Below are 20,393 nucleotides of genomic sequence, written 5' to 3' on the forward strand. Positions count from 1 at the left end.
CTAAATGTAATTAAAACTAGTTTACTACTGGTTTACACATTAATTTGAGCAATTTGGGCCTTCTTGAGTATATTAATTGGCACAAATTAATGATTTAAAAGTCATCTGTAGCTAAAACCAAAACTAAACTACACCAAAAACAGCAGCAGCAGCAACAACAACAACAACAAAAACAATAAAACACTCAAGAGAAATTAAATGATGATGGTGCAGCTAGGTGGCACAGTTGATAAAGAACCACTAGCTGTGTGACCCTGGGCAACTTAACCCCAATTGCCCCGTGGGGGGAAAAAAAGTATGCTGTTGGGGCAGCTAGGTGGAGCAGTGGATAAAGCACTGGCCCTGGATTCAGGAGGACCTGAGTTCAAATCCTGCCTCAGACACTTGACAATTACTAGATGTGTGACCCTGGGCAAGTCACTTAACCCTCATTGCCGTGAAAAAAAGAAAAGAACAAAAGAAAAAGAAAAGAAAAGAAAGAGAAAAAAAGAAAAAAAAAGAAAAGAAATTATGAAGATTACAGAGAGATCAATAGCAAGAACTATACAATCACAGATTTAGTGTTACAAAAGTCTTTCCTGTGGTCACAAGTACTATCATACCTTTTGGCCCTTGGAGAGTGATATAGAACTTTGTATAGGCATGCCAATGGCATACTGAACCCAGTGCCAACAAAGAATCCCCTACAATCTTCTTCATATTAATTGTCTGACCCTCTTCCTCCTGTAATATTCATGGGCTAAGAGCTCCCAAAGCTGCTATTGCCACCAATGCAGCTGCCTAGCCTGTACTGTGCTCCACTTTCTACCGCCATCCTAGTGATTCAGATCTTTACTGTTGACCTGCTAAGTTGTCTAAGCCTGGAAAGTTGTTTCCCCCAACATTTTCTTTGTTCTGCTTCTCTGGAATTAAATTGGAGACATCATTTTAGAGTTGTAGGAGTGGAATTTTGGAGAGCTCAGATAAGTGTGTCTCTACTCTGCCATCTTGCCCCCCCCCCCACTTTTTCCTGCCTGTCTTTCCAGAATTATTTCATACTCCATGTTACATCTAAATTGGCCTACTTCCTATTCTTTGAACTCAACATGACAACTCCAACCTACAGGTTTTTTTTTGCATATACTCTCTGCCATGTCTCAAATATACTCCTTACTACCATGTCTTACACTTTCTAATTCCCTTCAGAATTCAGTCCAATAGGAGAAACATTTTCTATGCCCCTTACTTGTTAGCATTCTCTTCCTTTCCATAGTATAATTGACATGCATCTTTTTGTAAGGCTGACTGGAAAGTGAGCTCCTTGATGGCTGGGTCTAGTCATTATTTAGTCCATGTATTCCCAACATCTTGCACAGAGACTTTCATAAAAATATAGGACATGCATATCTTTTTTTCATAAATATATATGCAAAGTATAATGTGGTACTCTAAACTGAATTTATAAATATATGTGTATATATACATATACATGGATATATATGTGTATATACATACATATATACATACATATATATGGAGAGACAAAGAGAGATATATTGACAGTGAGAAAGAGAGAAGAGAAAGCATGCATAAATGGTAGAGAAGCATGGTTCTGCTCTTACACAAAAGTAATATGTTTTTGTGTACATGTGTATAATGATATGTTTGCATGTGAACACATGTACATGTACTTCTCAGTGCCCAAGGCAAATCTTCAGAGTTATAAGTGTTAGAGAAGGTGCTAATGTTTAGAAGAGGAAGTTTCTCAGCAGGTTCTCCTTATATTGTTAAAATCTTCATTATGATAGAAGAAGAAAAAGAAGGAAAAGCAGAAGCAGAAGCAGAAGCAGAGGAAGAGGAAGAGGAAGAGGAAGAAGAAGAAGAAGAAGAAGAAGAAGAAGAAGAAGAAGAAGAAGAAGAAGAAGAAAAGAAGAAGAAGAAGAAGAAAGGAAGGACAAGAAGACAATCACTTCAGCATACCATGAATTATTCCCTTTTTTCATATTAATGTTGAATTTTGTATTGAATAGTTAGTATAATGCCTGTGATTTAGTATTCAAAATATAGAATTATAAAATCTGCGAATTTATAGGGACTAAGCCATCAATTAGATGGCTTCCTATATCTGACAAAAAGTTCCTATTAGAGCATCTCCATCAAGTGGTCATCTGGCATCTCTCCAAAGAACTTTACTGAGGAAGAACAGAGTATGTCACAAAGAATCCTGTTTCTTTAATTATTTGGGAGTTTTTTCTTATATTAAACCTGACTAATCTTCACAGAACCTCCTAGTTCCATTCTCTTCCAGTGAAGAATGTTGTCATTTTATTTTTCTAAATACTGTACAGCAGTCTGTAGTTTCTAGAATCCAGCCCCATATATAGTTCCCTGAATGTGTATTTGTGTGCCTGCATGTATACCTATATCCTTGACATTATTATGCACTCTCTCTCAAGATTTTTAAATTCCTAAATACAAAAAGAATATTTTCTACATTTCCTTTAATCCAGTAATGAAAATATCCACATTTAATTAAACCAATTCTTATATTGCATATTCTCCCATACTCTGATCATCCAAATTCCCTTTTGTATACATGCTCCAGGTGGTCCATGTATTTTCCTAGTGTGCTACTGTGAACCGAACACAGAGATCCAAGCTGTTGCCTGACTAAAGCAAAGCTTGAATATCACCGCCCTAGTTCTGGATTATATGACTTTCTTTCCTAATGCAGGCTAAGATCATATTAACTTTCTTAACTTAATAGCATAATGTTGAATCATTCTGACCTTGCAATTTTATAAAATGCATGGATGTTTTTCAGGTGAATTCCTATTTACCCATGCCTCTGTCATTTTTTACTGATGAAAAAATAGTTAGTTTTTAAACATAAGGCTCTATATTTATCCTTATCAAGATTAAGATATTACCCACTTGCATAAAGCACTGGCCCTGGAGTCAAGAGGACCTGAGCTCAAATTTGATCTCAGACACTTGACACATACTAGCTATGTAACCCTGGGCAAGTCACTTAACTAACCCTCATTGCCTTGAGGAAAAAAAAAAAGATATGACCCACTGTTTCTAAACTAATTTCTCTTATTTACTCTATCTCTTAAGGCTTTCTTGTTGTCTAAAAATATGCTAAGTATGCCATCTATGCCATTTTCCTAATCAATGACAAAAATGTTAAACAATGCAGGGACATGGGGAAATTGCACCATGGATTTCATTCAAAATGTCCAAGGACCAACTTCTTGGTGTTCAGTCTCATTAAAACTCTTCTGCATCTGTTTAAAAACAACAACAAAGTCAACAAAACTATAATAATAGCTAACATGTGTACAGTTGTTACTATGTGCCAGGCACTATGCTAGGTGCTTTGCAATGATTATCTTATGTAGTAGTACTAACAATAACCTTGAGAGGTAGCTACTATTATTTTCCACATTTTACAAATGAGGAAACTGGGGTAAACAGAGGTTAAGAGAGTGGGCCAGAGTCATAAAGCTAATATGTATTTGAGGTCATATTTGAACTTTGACCTTTCTGACTCCAGGCCCTAGAGTATCCACTGTAATATCAGTTTCTGACCTAGCTGTACCCATATCTCCCCATGTTATTAAAAAATAGGATGAGAGACTGGGACTAACTCTTAAGGATAAGTATTATTATTCCTATTTGTTAGATGCAAGTACTATTTATCTTCATATAATCCTGTTTTGTCTTTGTATCATTGTATATTTTAATTTATCATTGTATCTTTTAATCTAAAAAAACAAACAAACAAAGTTCACAGAGACCTCAGGAAATCCTCATTCTTGTCTTAGGGAGTCTGCATTTTTTTTTTTAAAGAACAACATCAAAACCCTAGTACTTCATTTTCCTTCAAAATTCTGTAGTTCAAATTAATATTAAATCACATGCAAAACTGACATTTGTATTCAGCCAGTTTTTCACAAAAGCAAGATGCCAGACTGTGTAATGATATAATGGAGGGGGAAATGCTTTAAATACTGTATAAACATCCATAAATTAATCATTTAATCACTCACCCTCGGCAGGAAATCATTATTACATTTTATAGGCTGATCAGCTAGGGTTAGCTAATCAATTTCTGCTCCCAATTTAATGCAATATTTTTCATCTTGCACACAGAACCATCCATTCCTCTACTTGTACTTTCAAATCTAATTTCAACCCTATACAGTTTACACATGCCTTCCCCAGAAGGGAAAATTCTATTAACCTGAAAATGCTAGCTCGAATACTATTGCCAGTTACCAAATTGAAACTAAGTATTTGAGAAAAAAATAACTCTCCCAGCCAACCAGGAAACAATACTTAATGATATCTGAAACTACAGACATATATTTCTACTAAAATGTTTATATACAAAAAAAAAACAAAAAAAAAACTGGTGTGGGTAACTTTTTCAACTTGGACATTTTTGTTTTTCTTTGATTCTAAAATGGAAAAGAAAAAACGAAGATCAAAGTAACAAGTCCTCTATTTTCTGTAATACTTATGAGCAATTATCCATTAGAACAGAATCAATGAAGAAGTCTGGAATATATTTTTTTTTCAGGGCAATGAGGGTTAAGTGACTTGACCAAGGTCACACAGCAAGTAAGTGTCAAGTGTCTGAATCTAGATTTGAACTCAGGTCTTCCTGAATCCAAGGCTTTATCTACCGCACTACCCAGCTGCCCTAATCTAGGATATTTTGACAGCAATATTCCCTACATTTATAAAGGAGTTGTTCATTTGAGAGGAATTAGCCTGCTGCTTGGGATAGCCAAACTCTGTCTGAGAAAGTTCTTGCTGTTAAGTCCTAGTTATCATTAGGTTTTTCATGCAGACTAGAGAGGGATTTCCAGATCTTTGCTCCAGGTCCCAAAAGTTTAGAAAACACACTAGTTAGTAATAAGAGTCTTACACATTTCTAGACTTTGTTGATCTGTTCAGAAAATAAAACCTCTATACATGGAGGGTACTGCAAAGATGCTGCTTGGAGAATGGTGATGAAAGGCAGTTGCTTACGGACTATGAAGCATATCAATATTATGTAGCTGGAATTCTATAGATATTCTGTAACGAGTTCACATTATAGTTACAATAGGAAGATACTATCATGTGGCTCATTTTTTCACCTCCAGCTGTCCAACAGGAGAGTTTACCTTCCTCAGAAGAAGGCCTCATTGTTTCCCTGGGCTTCCTCAGACAAGGGCTAATATACTTGTATACCCTGATTTTGAAACCCCAACTCCCCCCAATTTTTTCTTTAAAAATTGATTTGGAGGCTACCTGACCTACTTATAATATGAAGTATGCCATGGGGCTTTATGAAGCTTGTTTCCTGAACTCAAAAAAGAGTGGTTAGAGCTGATATTATGATATATTTAACCTAACAGAATTGAAAATTAAAGCTCCCCATAAAACTACATCAAACACATTTATAATTAAATAGTGTAAATGTATACGGTGCGGTGGTAAAATATCACTGAATCTGGATATCAGAGGCTCAAGGTTCAAATATATGATCCTTTGAGCTTTGCACAACTCACTTAGCCTCTTTGCTTCTGGGTTTCCATACTACAAAAAGAAAAGTGTGACCAGATAGTTTCAGAAATCCCTCACAACTCAAAACCTAAGATTCTATGCTCCCCTAGAGCACTGTAAAGTAGTGACTAGAGAAATGGATCTGGAGTAAAGAAGACCTGGTCTCAAGACTTTTTTTTTCTTATCCTTACTGGCTAATAACCCAAGGGTTGTTATTTAATGTTTTCAGGAAACTCTTTGGTGGTGAAGAGTAAAGAGAGGAGGGAATAAGCATTTAGTATGTGTCAAATTTATGTTAGGCATGATGCCAAATGATTTGCAAATATTTGATATTCACAGTAAGCCTGTGAGGTAGGTACTTAGGGCTGGAGCTACCCAAAATGATTAAATAATAGTTTCAAAATTTTTAACAAATCCAAATTATAGCTATATCTTGATCAGTTAGATGAACCCTGTAACTTTTCTTGCTTAAATAAATCTTAGGAGGAAAGAACACTTAAAATTTGGGGATCTGGATATGCTACTGAAAATGGAATGAAATGTTAAATAAATCTGCTACTGAGACAAATAATATATCTTATATCCAGCTTATTAAAATTCTTTCAAAAAGTAGGTCTACCAGAAGAAGAACTTGAGAAAGAAAGAAGGAAGAAGGAGGAAGAAGGAGGAGGAAGAAGGAGAAGAAGAAGGAGGAGAAGAAGATGGAGGAGAAGGAAGAAGAAGGAGGAGGAGGAAGAGGAGGAGGAGGAGGAGGAGAAGAGAACAAGAAGAGAACAGAACTAAACAAGGACAAGAACAACAAGAAGGAGAATTTATAGAATAGTTTCCCCTCCATTTGGGAAAAAGAATCTTCTACATTGTTACTGAGAGATTCAAATAAAATTTAAAATCGAACTCTGAATTTTTTGTATAATTGACAATGAATCACAGGCTATTCATTATCACAGGCTTTATTATTTATTATTCAGTTGGCCAGTGTTCTTATCAGGACAGGTAATTCATGACAATGGCAGCTTAGTCCATAGAAGGGATCACCTGTTTGTGTGTTTGTTGTGCTGAATAAAAGTGATGCCTTCACAGGTGTCATTTGTCATCATCTTTGCTACTTTTAGAAGCTTGCTTGTATTATATCAATCAGAAGTAAGTGAGTATTCAATAGGACTTTTCTTTTTTTTTTCTTCAAGAGAGAGCAACATGGTTTACCTTAAATATCCAAATTAATTACTTTGGCTAAGTCTGTTTACCAATAAAATCCTTGCCTCCCTAGTGGTTGTAGAACCTCAAACATATGTTAATATTATGCCAAGTAGACATGGTATTGCTTAGTCAAACACTCACATTTCTTTTTCTTTCTTTCTTTTTTTTTTTTTTTTTGGTGAGACAGTGGGGGTTAAATGACTTTCCCAGAGTCACAGAGCTAGTAAGTGTCTGAGGCTGGGTTTGAACTCAGGTCCTCTTGAATCCAAGCTGGTGCCTTATCCACTGTGCCACCTAGCTGGCCCCACTCTTATTTCTTGAAGAGGAGTCATGAGGTTTGCTTCCAGACCAATGATACATTGAAATGCTAAATACTAGAAATGGAAAGAAGGAGCTCTTTAGGAATGAGGTGACAAATTGGGGGGGGGGTGTGATGTAATTCTTATTTATGTTCTCCTTGAAATTCTGTCCTAATAAACTGTTTTAGACAACAATCAACCAAAAACAAGCAAAAAGGTATCACTAATTAATGTGTTTTGAGTGTAGTTCTGGAAAGCCTGGGATGAACGAATGCACATTATCTGATTTATTTCTTTACTAAAAGGAAGAAGACCTTAAAAAAAGAACTTCCACTCATAAAAAGAAGTGAAAAAAATAAAAAAGACATAAAAGTTCTAAGAGAAAATTGAATATAATTTCCTACTTAGTAAGACTTAGAGTTCCCAAAGAGGAAGGAGGTATATTTTTCAGATTCATGTACCAGTTCAGTCGTCTCAATTTCTGAAAAGGGATTTAGTAAAGAAAATGTTTTTGCATACAAATAATTTTATAATTAAAAAAAACAGCAGCAAAAAAGAAAATTTTAAAACACAAATAAAGCTGTACTAATGTGCAAAACAAGGTCATCTATGTTTTATAGATCTCCACGAAATGCTTAAATAAGAAAAGCAAAAAAGACAAACTACCATTTCAATATGAAGTAAGCTCTCAAGCGTTGCCATTTCCATTTTATTGGGTGGAAAAACAATACATGAAATTAAAACACTCTCATGAATATTTTAAAGAAAACATTTTAAGATGAGGAAGAAAACCAAATCAAAACAAAGTTTATTGCCTTATCTCATGTGAGGGCTTGTGCTAGCGGATTTAGTTTATGAGATTGTAGAACTCACGGAAAACACTTGAAAGTATGTGATCACTTTAGGCCTGATCTAGCTATTACCCTGTGCTTGAAAGCCTTGTTCCCGAATCAATGAAGATCACTGCTGCACAAGGAATTATAACAGAATTGAGGCCTGAGGCACCTCGTGGGTTGGGAGTTCCACTTACCTGCTTGATTTGTGGTTACATTTACAGACACATACTGCCGGGATCCTGGACTCAAGTCGGATACTCCATTCACTGCCTCAATCTCAAAGGTATAGTTTGTGTGAGCGAGGAGATCCACCATCATGACAGAGGTGTTTTTCAGGCCGATTTGACGGGGGAGGTACCTGACATGACCGCCACACTCCTCACACACACCTGCATGGGAGTTGCACTTCTTGCATGCAATATAATATGACACATCTTTCCTTCCACCAGTGTCAGCAGGAGGAATCCATTCCAGAAAGACACTAGTTTCGTTTACATTTGAGATGGCATTCCGAGGAGCTGAGGGGGGTCCTGGTTTGCAAAGTAAAGTGAGAAAAACATATTTTAAGATGATATTGTTATGCATTCCTCATCCTATCATTCCCTGGACTGAAGAATATATATATATATATATATATAATATATAATGTAGTTGATTTTTTTTAAGTGGGAAGTAAATAATTGTCAATTTGTAATGAAAACTGTAGTCCTTTGTTAGAGGGAGAGATGCATTAGTATTAGGGGAGTTTATGTCCCTTTTGGAATAAATTTTTCTTTCTTGAGATATATTTCTTAAATTAGTTGAATAAAAGTAAGGTTTATTTTAGTATACATTATTAAATAATATATTAAATAATATTTAAGTTTTACTTAAACATGCATTTGTGTGTGTATGTATGTAGATATTGAACATTTAATTCCTTCTCTTCAGGCCTGAATATGTAATTTCTTTTTGCTACTAGTTCCTACCAGTCTGGGAAGTAAAAGCCACATGCAAATGAAAACTGTTTTTTCTTCTTTTTTTCTTTTTAGTTGTAGTCTTTGATCCCAAATCAAATAGTTGGCAGAAACATTTCATACATATTTCAAAATATATTCCATCTACTCATGACAAATAACATATAGTATTTTTAAACCTTCCCATTCTGTCAAGAAAGCATTTTTCTCTAATAAGGAATAGTTTAAAAAATACACAACTCTTAAGTGTCTGGAGGGAGCATAACAAATTTCATCCAAAGAACATCAAAATAATCAGATGAAAAAATATATTTGTCTCTATCCTCACAACCCATACCCCCCAAAATGCCTCCAAACTGACTTTCTTCCAACCCAAGTTGTCAATGTTTCTACTGGAATTGAAATGAAAATATCATTCTATAAGAAATAAATTTACTTTTTATCCCATTCAGGAATGCCTTATCTCAATGAAATATTTGAATCCTGTTGCCAATAATGAAATCAGCACAACACTGGGAATTCTTCAATGCCTTTGCATATATGGGGGGGGTTCTATTCTGTAAATGACTGTGACTAATTTGAGGTTAAAATCAGCCTATTGAAAATAATGGATTTTAAATGACATAGCGACCTAAATACATAGCTGAATTCCTAACAGAGATTTCTAACTTTTGACAGAAATGAAATGATCATATGGTTAGGAATTCACAAAGGATAAATTAAAATTGTGTCTTTTTTCAGACTTAGGAAACTTTTGCAGAAATGGAATAATGCAAAGCACGGTAGAGCACTTTATCATATATGACTTAAGGTGCAAAGCAGGATGACGTCATGGAAAGACTATTCTACTTGGAGTCAGGAGTCCTACTGTGCAGTCTGAACCATGATATTTATCATTTGTGTCATCAGACATGAGTCACTTCGCTTTTCTGAGCCTCGGTTTCCTCACCTATAATGTGGAGATTAGCACTCATATCACTGTATTTCTGCCAGCATTACATTAAACAATATGTTAGTTGCTTTGCAAACTTTGAAGCACTATATGCCACAAATTCAAAGTGTCAGTTTTCTCACCTTCAAAATTCAGATAATTAAATGTGAACTATCCGTACAACAGGGTTATTGTAAGAAATTCAGTTTGCAACTTAAAGGATTACATAACTATAATCTATTAGTATTAATGTATATTGAGAAGCTTATGAAAGTCATAGACTATTTTTTCTACCATATATTTACTCGGTGACCAATCTAAAAATGTGACTTAATTGAACATATATGGAAGTATACTTAGAGTGGAGGTGAAATAAGAGAGAAAATAATATGTATTATCCAAAGTTTTAGTTATTCAGTACTACCTTTTAAGAACCACATAACTAAAATAGTAACACCTCTGAAAACCAACAACATACTTTTAAAAACTTCTATTTTAACCCCTCTTGATATTAATAAGCACACACACAAGCATTCCAACAGAAAGATAGCACTTGTGGCAGACATGGCTTTATGTGATTGCAGGATGATTTGATTTATTGAGCTTTCTAAAGGATAGGCAGAAAAGGGAAAAATCACACATTCTGATTGAACTGTCATGGCTTTGTTTTTCCTCTATCAATTAGAAACACTAGAATAAGGCCTGTGTAATTTCTAAAATATATTTTTAAAACTGCATTCAAAATATTGGAGTGGTTTTTTTAGGGGAATCATTCAAATGAAATATTGAACATAGAAAGTATTCATTTGGAATAGAAAACATTCACCAAAGCCTATTTCTTCTCTTGCTGTGCCCCTCTCAAACCCTTAACACTCCTGTGAATACAAAAAATGCCTTTGAAGTCAATGTTAGTGCTGTACTCAAGCTCAACACTGAAGCAGGAAGATAAAAAAATTGACTCAGACTGATGTGAAAAATCAGGTAATGACATTCGGCTGTTACTAAGTATGCATATTAGAGGATACAGATGAAGAAGTGGGACTCTGAAACATGAGTTCCTAAAGAACTATCAATTTGATTTTTTTCTTTTTTTAATTTCCACATTTTCTCACTTCTTAAATAAAATAAGGTCAAAAGTTGGTGCTATGAAGCTAAATTTTATAAAGACAAGAAGAATGTAACATTTAAGACTCTCATATGAACATTTATTAATCCATCTGCTTGTGGGAAACATAAGAATTATGTGTATCACCCAGAAAGCAACTGAAAACAGTTATACAGTCATCTATACATATTACTATATAGATTTAATAGTACAGCATAGACAAATGAATGTTTCTTTGGGGGGGGAGGAAAGATGGAAAATTTGCTTAGTCATAGGGGTTAGCAATATGAAGTTTACGTCCCTGTATTCTGGTTCTAGAACTATCAATCATCAGTCCGTCATTCTTCTCTTCCTTATCACAATTCACAGAATAGTGGTACATTACCTTCTATTTGAGGAACCTGAGACTGTCTAAACACGTGAAATTGTACAGAGGATTAAAGGAGCTATAAAGATAACTCAAGCCAAACTTCCTTCACTTGCAGTTCCTTCCCTTCCCCCCTCCCCACCTCCCCAAAGTAACTTTGCTTCAAGTATTTGAGAATTTAAAATTCACAAAAAACATTTACTGAATTGAATTAAATTCAAACTAACATACATGGGCCAGAACTAAAGGATTGAATTCTATGAAATGTGTCATATATTCATCTAACCTAAAACTCCGAGACACTCTCATGTCTTCATATACTTCAAGATCAATTGAATTTTCCTTCATGACACTAAGATATCAAAATGACTGTAACATTCACAACTCCTGGGAATTACATAACATTCAAAAGAAGAAGAACCTTTAACCAATTAAAACAAGAAAAATGTATCCCTCTTAGATGCATTTACATAGTACATACTTCTTTTCTGCTAGTTGAAAACTGCCAATAATCTGGTATATTTATTATTTTTGTGGCTTTATATTTTTAATGGAGGTTTTTCTTTTTTTTTCTTTTTTTTCCCTTAGACAAAGGGTAAATTACTCAAAGGCACCAAATGGGGTTTTCTGCAGAAGATTCAGCTGCTCTTCTCAAAGCCTTAAAGATTTCTATTTCAATGGCAATGCTTTGAAGTGAATGATCCTCTAACTCATAAAATCAGCATTCTCAGAGGGGATCAACAAGAACTTCAGTCTGAAGATACTTAATAAGGACTATCTGAAGAATCCTGAAAATATGTTCTAGCAAAACTTTGGAAACTAGGAAGAAAGGAAAAATTCAGGTGAAATATCACTTTGTGATATTCTAGACAATACTTTTCTGAGTGAGATCAATCTATTTTTAGGGTCAAGATTTATCAGTAGTGACCACTGTCATGAAGACAAATACTAAGTCAGGGACTAAAATACAACAAGACTAGATTGAGAAATAGGTCATAGACTAAATGGAAAGGTCCTGGGTCCAAGCACCAGCTGTTGATTTGGATTCTTTTTGTGTTACATTTTTTATTATATTTTTATTCAATTTCTATTTGCAACAAACTTCTAGATATGTTTTTCAGTGATGCCTTAATTTTGTCTATATCATCTGTAGAACATAAGAACCATGGTAGTAATGTGTCAGATTCCATAGGGAGATGAATAGGAACAATGATCAATGTGGGTGTTGCCAGTGCAGCTTTGTAGCTCAAAGAGAACTTTGACAGATATAGCTCATGTTTAGGATGATAAATCTTTATGAGATCACAGAATAATAAGGAACTACATTTAAGGATATTTGTTGACATGGGTTTTGACAAAAGTCTGTAATTCTAAGTTGAAAAGTTGGGTAAGTTTTTGACTCTGATGTCTGAGCTGCTAAATGAACTTGCTTAGGTTTGAAGAAGCACTACATATGACTAAACTGCTCTTCTACAAATGGCAAATCAGAGGAGCAGGTTGAAGCATGCTTGTCTCCTTTGTGTCAAAGGGAGTTCTATGTTTATATGAGTTGGAAGACTGGGGATTCAAATACAACACATAGACTATATGAATAGACAGGAAAGGTCCTCAGTCTTCAGTGAAGTAATCATGAGGATTATAATTCAAACATAAAGCAAAGTGAAAGAATTGTCATCTAAATTGAGGTTTCTAAAGTCTAATGTAAAGAATATTTATGTGATTCTACTGATGTGTTATATTAGTGAAGTTAGCCTTTATGAGGCATCAGGGGACACACATGGGACTAGGCTGAGTAAAGACTGTGCCCATTGAAGAGATAAAGAAACATGCAAGGTTATTGTTTTATTTCTATCATGCCACTCCTTCAGATTGGCACAATGGGAATGTAGCATCATCGAAGATACACAGGGTTTCCTTACTTGTACATGCCATTGTAGGTGGGTCTGAGTCCCTCCTGAAATAGTCCTTTTCACAGAGACAAGTGGTCGAAGCTTCTTCATGGGTATAACTGTGAGGTGGACACTTGCTGCAGCTCTGGCTCTGAGGTGAAGCTTTGAAGAATCCAGGTTTGCACACTGTCAAAAGAAATCAGAGGCTAAGCTCTTTCCCTCACATAGCTGCTCTGGGAGTGGCAATCTGAATTGGTGGAAGGTGCAAGAACATTGATGAAACCATGAATATACTAAAATATCAAGTTTCCAGGTGCAGAATATAGCAAACTGCTTTTGAAAAAAAATGTTTACATAAGAACATCGAATTGTTGTTAATCATCTTAGAAAATTCATAGAAAACTGAAGAATTGTAAGACTGGAAATCAGCAAATGGTCTGCCAGTTTTCTGAAAGAAGGAAAAAGGTGGGTTTGACAAACTATAAAGAAGGGAGCATCTTGTCTAATCCCTAGAAAAATCCTCGAATAGATTATTAAGCCTATGGTTTGTGAGTATATATAAAGAGAAGCCATGAACTGAAAGAACCAAGAGTGGTTCACAAATAATATATCAGGTCAAACCAAAAAGCCTCCTTTCCTTTTAAAAAAAATGTTTTACTATACTGATTATACATCAGAGAAAGGTTATATATTGAATGCATCAGTTTCAAAAAAGCTTTTGATAAAGTCTCTCATAATATTCTTATGGACAAGCTGGAGAAATATATAAGGAAGCTTATAGTTTGTTGAATGGCTGTTTTGAAAGAGTTGCATGCCTTGAATATAATAAGCACTTAATAAATTTGAATTGAATGCCTGAATTAATCAGTTGGTAGTGACATCGAGGTTCCTGGGCCCTATTCTTTTCAATATTTGTATCAGGGATTTGGATGATGGTATGGAGAGTGTTTTTACTGGCTTTTTCAGATGTTTTAAAGCTGAGAATAATAGATAATGAATGCATTTAATATCATAATTGAGATTTGAAGAGATCTTGGGTATGATAAACTGGATTTAAGATTAACTTTCAGAGGGGTAATGCTACAATTCCCAAGACAAAGTTGGGTTAGGAAGTAGAGACCTAGCCATGGAGTCAGGAAGACCTGGTTTTAATGACACTGGTTGGATAAAGTTAGGTAAGTCTTTTCACCTATAAGTGCCCAGTGTAACTCATTATAACTATAAATAGGTGAAGAGGAGCTGTTCTGCATGGGTAGAGGGAGTTTTCTAATCAATAATTACCTATACCAGTAAAATCATGAAACTTTTTTTAAGTAGTTATTCTTACTGTAGCCAAGTACAGTTAAAAATATTCAATATCACAATCCCCCTGTAGGTGACACATGAGGTCTTTACTCCAACTTGAAGGTACTTTTTGGGGACTTGGCTTATTATGAACAAGTTAGCTTCTTGTCCCATCAGTTCTTTATATTCCAAATTAATTCTGGAGAGTTAAAATAATCCATACAGGTATCAATTAGAATGTCTATGATAATTCATCATTGAATATAAAGTTCAGTAGAAATGTATGCTAAATATAACAAATTCTGTCAACTTTGCATGTGTTACAGATAAGATGAGGTTTCCAGTAAATCACTGAGGGTTTTCCACCATGATCATAAGTGGAAGTTGGCTTTATTGAGGAGATTTCTTCAGTGGATCTAATTATGCTGAGAAAAGAGCATTAATGCTTTTACAAATTCATAGCCTATGTGGGGATATTTGAAAGATAAGGATGAGCTTCTGATAGTACTAGTTCTTTCTTTGTAGTGAAATGATTGGAAAGAGATTTACTTTTTTTTTTCATTGTAATATAATTACTCTAGGACATGATACTACACTTAGCTAAGTATTAAGTTCTTAAGTATTTTATCATCCTTTTCTACACAAGCCATTCACACAGCCATCTTCTTTCATCCCTTATGGTATTTCTTTTAAATGCAAAGTGGCTGCTCAAAAATTCTACATATCAGATAATCACCCTAAATAAGATATATATTCTCTTTTTATTCTTAATTGATCTCTAAACATTATGTTCTAATGTCATATAACACTCTGTCTTACAATATCCTAAAGGACTCTGAATTCAAAGGCATATAAGGCACAGTACAGAACAAATGAATGCCAATTTCTGCTATACATGTAAAAGCCTAAATATGAAAACATGATCCTTTTCCTAGAAAAATAATTGTATTATAAAGTTTCTGTTTAAGTACCCTGGATATGCAAAAATGTTTTCACATATTCAAATATCTCACAAAAAACTAATTTCAACCATTTCCAGGTCTTATTTTTTATTGCCTTCATTTATAATAAATAGAAATAGCAAACATCCCCCTAGAAAAATGAAAGAATATTCTACTTTCTGATCAGCGTATCTCTTATTTTAACATGTAGTTTTATAAACCATTTTTGTGTGTGGGGGACAATGAGGCTTAAGTGACTTGCCCAGTGTCACACAGTTAGTAAGTGTCAAGTGTCTGAGGCCGGATTTGAACTCAGGTACTTCTGAATCCAGGGCCTCTGCTTTAACCACTGCACCACCTAGCTGCCCCCCCCATATTCTTAAAAATGTAAAAGCTCCATTAAAAATGTACACATGACTATTTTGGCATTGTGTTTAGACAAACACATACATAATTGACTTATTAAATTTCTTTTAAAAATGGAATTAGTTTCCTATTATAATTAGAAGTCCCTAGATATTCAAGATTTGTTTCTTTTGAAACAAAAGCATTCTCTAATTGACTTCTATTAAAAAAGAAGTTATTTAAATCTCTCTATTCAACATCTAAAAATAAAGTTATTCGGGCAATAAAGATTAGTCTTGGGGCATCTAGATGGTACAGTGGTTAAAGCACCAGCCCTGGATTCAGGAGGATCTGGGTTCAAATCCGGCCTCAGACACTTGAAACTTACTAGCTGTGTGACCCTGGACAAGTCACTTAACCCTCATTGCCCTACCCCTGCCCTGCCCCCCACTCCCCCCCCCAAAAAGATTAGTCATTATAAAAGTTTGGGGGAAATAGTAACAAAATCAGATCACACATTTGCTTAACCTTCTTATCTCTACAAAATAGTTAATCAAATTAGTTCTTTTAACAGACATCTTACTGTAGTTGTGGAGGAGGGGGGACAACCAACCAACCAAAAAAGAAAAAAAAATCTACAACAAACAGACCCTGGGTTTAAGAAGTCCTGGGCTGAAGTTCTGCCTCTCACACATATTAGATATATGAACCTGGACAAGTCACTTAATCTCTTTGTATCTCAGGCAAGTATCTAATGAGTTGTAGAAGAAAAGTTGATCCATAATTACACAGGTAGTTTCCTATCAGGTTCTCTTTGTTGAAATTCTGGCTGTGAAGAAATGTACATATAGTCCAGCAGCATTCAAGCATGAATGATTTAGTTTCATAGAGATACTGTGTTTCTCTTGCCTAAGAATAAACCTTATTAAGTTCAGAGTGAATTCTTCTTATATTGACTTTGGGTAGATGATTTAGTTGGCTACAGCAACTATCAAAGACTATCCATTCAAGTATATAAGAGGTTGCAATCATAGAGTGGCATCCACAGAAAGAAATTAGGCATGACTGAAGAACTAAAATAAGAATATTACTTAATATTTAACACTAATTTTATTGAGATGAAAAATAAAATGGTCAGGGTTTCTGATTAGAGTAAATTATTTTTACTCAAATAATTATTATTTGTGTACAACATGACTCTAGTTAGTGTCTCAATAGGGGCAGCACTGGACTTTTTTGAATTCTGAGACTGAATGGTAAATATTTTCCCCCATATTAAGCTCCCTAATTGTTCAAAGTTATGAACTATCCTTATTGTAGAGAATTGCTCCACTTTTAAAGAAATTTGATATCCAAGTTATAAAAAGGAAATAATGAATCAGAAGATTTTCATTCGTCAATAAGCATTTATTAAGCACTACTATTCCAGGCACTGTGCTAATAATTGTGAATATAAAGAAAGACTAACAACACAACAACAGCAATAAAAATTCTGGCCTTTGAGGAGCTTATATTTTAAAATGGAGGATTGCATGTTAAAAGATAGGTACTTGGGGGCAGCTACTTGGTACAGTGAATGAAGTACTAGCCTTGGATTCAGGAGGACCTGAGTTAAAAATCTGACCTCAGACACTTGACATTTACTAACTGTGTGAACCTGGGTAAGTCACTTAACCTGCAAAAGAAAGCTAGGTACATATAAGATATATACCATTTAGATGGAAAGTGATCTCAGAAAGGGAGATACTAGCAGGTGAAAGAATGATAAAGGTTTCTACAGAAGGAGGTATCTGAGTTGTCTTCAAGGAAACCAATAAATAACATTATAAAGTAAAGGTAAAGATGGAATTGCAGACATAAAAGACAGCCAGTAGAAAAATGTAGCATCAGAAAACTGCAAGTAGGCCTATATAGCTATATCAGAGTTTGTGTGGAGGGAAATTCATTGTAAGAATATTGTGAAGATTGAAGTGGATAGGTACTAAGAGCTTTGAATACTAAACAGAATATTTAATATTTTATACAGGCAGCAACAGGGAATCACTAGTTTTTTGAGTAGTGAGGAAGTGGGTAGAGGTTGATAATGTCAGATGTCACTTTAGCAATCTCACTATATCAACTGAATGTAGTATGGGTTTGAGTAAATTAAGGCATGAGGCATTGAGACCAATTAGAAGACTATTCTAATAGTTAAAACAAGATGTAATGGAGCCTAAACTAGTGATTTAAGAAAAAGACATATATAAGATAGTGTTTTGAAGAGAGATACAGCAAGATTAGACAATGAATTAGAGACATGTGATCAGTGAGTATTAGGGTATAACATTGAATCAATTGATTATCAGTCAATCAGAACACTTTCATTTTCACCTGCTATATGCCAGATACTATGCAAAGCACTTGGGGGAGAAAAGGAGACAAATATATTTCCTGTTCTTAAGGATCCTACAATCTGATGTAGGAAACAATCTACAAACAAATATATGCTAAGTGAGCTACATAAAGAATATATATGAAATACTTAACAGAAGAAAGGCACTGGAATTAAGAGGGGTAAGGGAAGGCTTGCTTTTGAAGGTGGGATCTTTGTTCTAATTTTAAAAAAGCCAGGGAGATCAGCAGTTGGAAGGAGGGAGAACATTTCAGGCAAGGGGGACAACCAAATGACTAGAGCCAAAAGGTGGAGTATGTTGTTCTTGGGAAAGCCAGAAGGCTAATGTCACTGAATTAAAGAGTATGTGTCATAGAGTAAGGTGTAAGAGAACTGCAAGGTATGAAAGGACTGGCTTATAAAGGTCTTGGACTGAAAAACAGATCACTTTGTTTTTGTTTCTGGAGGCAGTAGGAAACCAATGGAAATTATTAAGCAGAGGAGGGATGTGTGTGAAATGACTGGACTTGAGTTTTATGAAAATAACTTTAATGCCTGAATGGAGCATAGATTGGAAGCTAGAGAGACTTGAGGCAGACAGACCCATGATCACACTGTTACATGAGATAATGAGGGTCTGTACTAGAGTGCTTGCAGTTTCAGAAGAGAAAAAGGGTTGTGTTTGAAAGATGTTGCAGCAGCAGCTAGGTGGCACAGTGGATAGAGCACTGGCCCTGGAGTCAGGAGGACCTGAGTTCAAATCTGACCTTAGACACTTGACACTTACTAGGTATGTGACACTGGGAAAGTCACTTAATGCCAATTGCCTCACCAAAAAAGAAAGAAAAGAAAAGAAAAGAAAAAGAAAGAAAGAAAGATGTTGCAAAGACTTTGTGGCAGCAAAGAATTGGAAATTAAGGGGATTGAGGGAATGTTCATCAATTGGGGAATGGCTGAACAAGTTGTGGCATATGAATAATGGAATACTATTTTGCTATAAGAAATTATGAGCAGGGTCAGCTAGGTGGCGCAGTGAATAAAGCACTGGCCCTGGATTTAGGAGGATCTGAGTTCAAATCTGGCTTCTTCACATGACACTAGGTATGTGACATTGGGCAAGTCACTTAACTCTCATTGCCTTGGGGGGGGGAAGAAGAAGAAATGATGAGCAGGCAGATTTCAGGAAAAAAAAAACAACCAGAAAAACTTATATTAACTGATGCTGAGTGAAGTGAACAGAACCAAGGGAACATTGTACATAGTAACAGTAAAATTGTATGATAATCAATTGTGACTTAGCTCTTCTTAGCAATACAATGAAACACGGTAATTTCAAAAGACTCATGATGGAAAATGCTCTACACATCCAGAAAATATAATTATGGAATCTGAATGCAGATAAAAACATACTAGTTTCACATTTGTTGGTACTGTTTCTTGTTTCTCTTTCTTGTGGATTTTCCCTTTTGTTCTGATACTTCTCTCACAATATCCCTAATGTGGAAATAAGTTGAACATGATTGTAATGTATAACCAATATCAGATTTCTTTTTTCTTTTTCTTTTTTTTTGTGGGTCAATGAGGGTTAAGTGACTTGCCCAGTGTCACACAGCTAGTAAGTGTCAAGTGTCTGAAGCTGGATTCGAACTCAGGTGCTCCTGAATCCAGGACCAGTACTTTATCCACTGAGCCACCTAGCTGCCCCCTATATAAAATTTCTTGCTGGCTTCTGGGGGTGGGGGAGTGAAGGAAGGGAAGATAGGAGAAAAATTTCAAACTCAACATCTTACCAAAAATGAATGTTGAAAATTATTTTCATGTGTAATTGGAAAAAAATACTATTAAAAAAGAAATATGGTACAAAGTTTAAATCAACATGAATTGATAATATCTTAGATATGATGATGAGAGAAAATAAATCATCTGGGACAATTCATAGTTTGCAATCCAGATGGACTTGGAAAATAGTATTGCCCTGTATACTTATAGGGAAGGTAGGGATGAGAAAGGATTTAGGAAGAAATATAATGCATATTGTTTTGGACATAGTGATTTTAAGTTATTTACTGGACCACCAGTTCAAGATGTCTTAAAGGCAGTTGATGATTACATTGGAAGTAATCTGAGAAATTGAGCAAGAATAGGTAGATTTGAGAATCATCAGCATAGAGGTGGTAATTAATTCCATGGGTGCTGATGAAATCACCAAGTAAGGTACTATAGGAGAAGAGAAGAGGGCCCAGGATAGAACTCCAAGGCACACCTAAGGTGGGAGAAGTGTACAGAAAAGGAGACATTAAATAATCAGTCTGATAGGTGGTAAGATGGCCA

At 35.1% G+C, this 20,393-nt stretch overlaps 1 protein-coding gene across 10 annotated transcripts in view; it reads right to left on the reverse strand.

Moving 5' to 3' along the window:
• Nucleotides 1-20,393, reverse strand: part of EPHA5 (EPH receptor A5) — a 522,081-nt gene that overhangs the window by 225,145 nt on the left and 276,543 nt on the right. For 5 of the 10 annotated variants that reach the window (XM_043970528.1, XM_043970530.1, XM_043970527.1 and 2 more), the window contains exons 4-5: nt 13,152-13,307; nt 8,068-8,403 (exon numbers count right to left, since the gene is read on the reverse strand). The exons of 2 other annotated variants lie outside the window; for them this stretch is intronic. In XM_043970528.1, the coding sequence (XP_043826463.1) occupies nt 8,068-8,403; nt 13,152-13,307 (492 nt within the window). The remainder of the gene's footprint in view (nt 1-8,067; nt 8,404-13,151; nt 13,308-20,393) is intronic. 3 more of the 10 variants (XM_043970533.1, XM_043970534.1, XM_043970532.1) reach the window with 2 other exon arrangements.

The sequence above is a fragment of the Dromiciops gliroides genome, chromosome 6 (assembly GCF_019393635.1).
Source record: "Dromiciops gliroides isolate mDroGli1 chromosome 6, mDroGli1.pri, whole genome shotgun sequence".
Classification (NCBI taxonomy): Eukaryota; Metazoa; Chordata; class Mammalia; order Microbiotheria; family Microbiotheriidae; genus Dromiciops; species Dromiciops gliroides.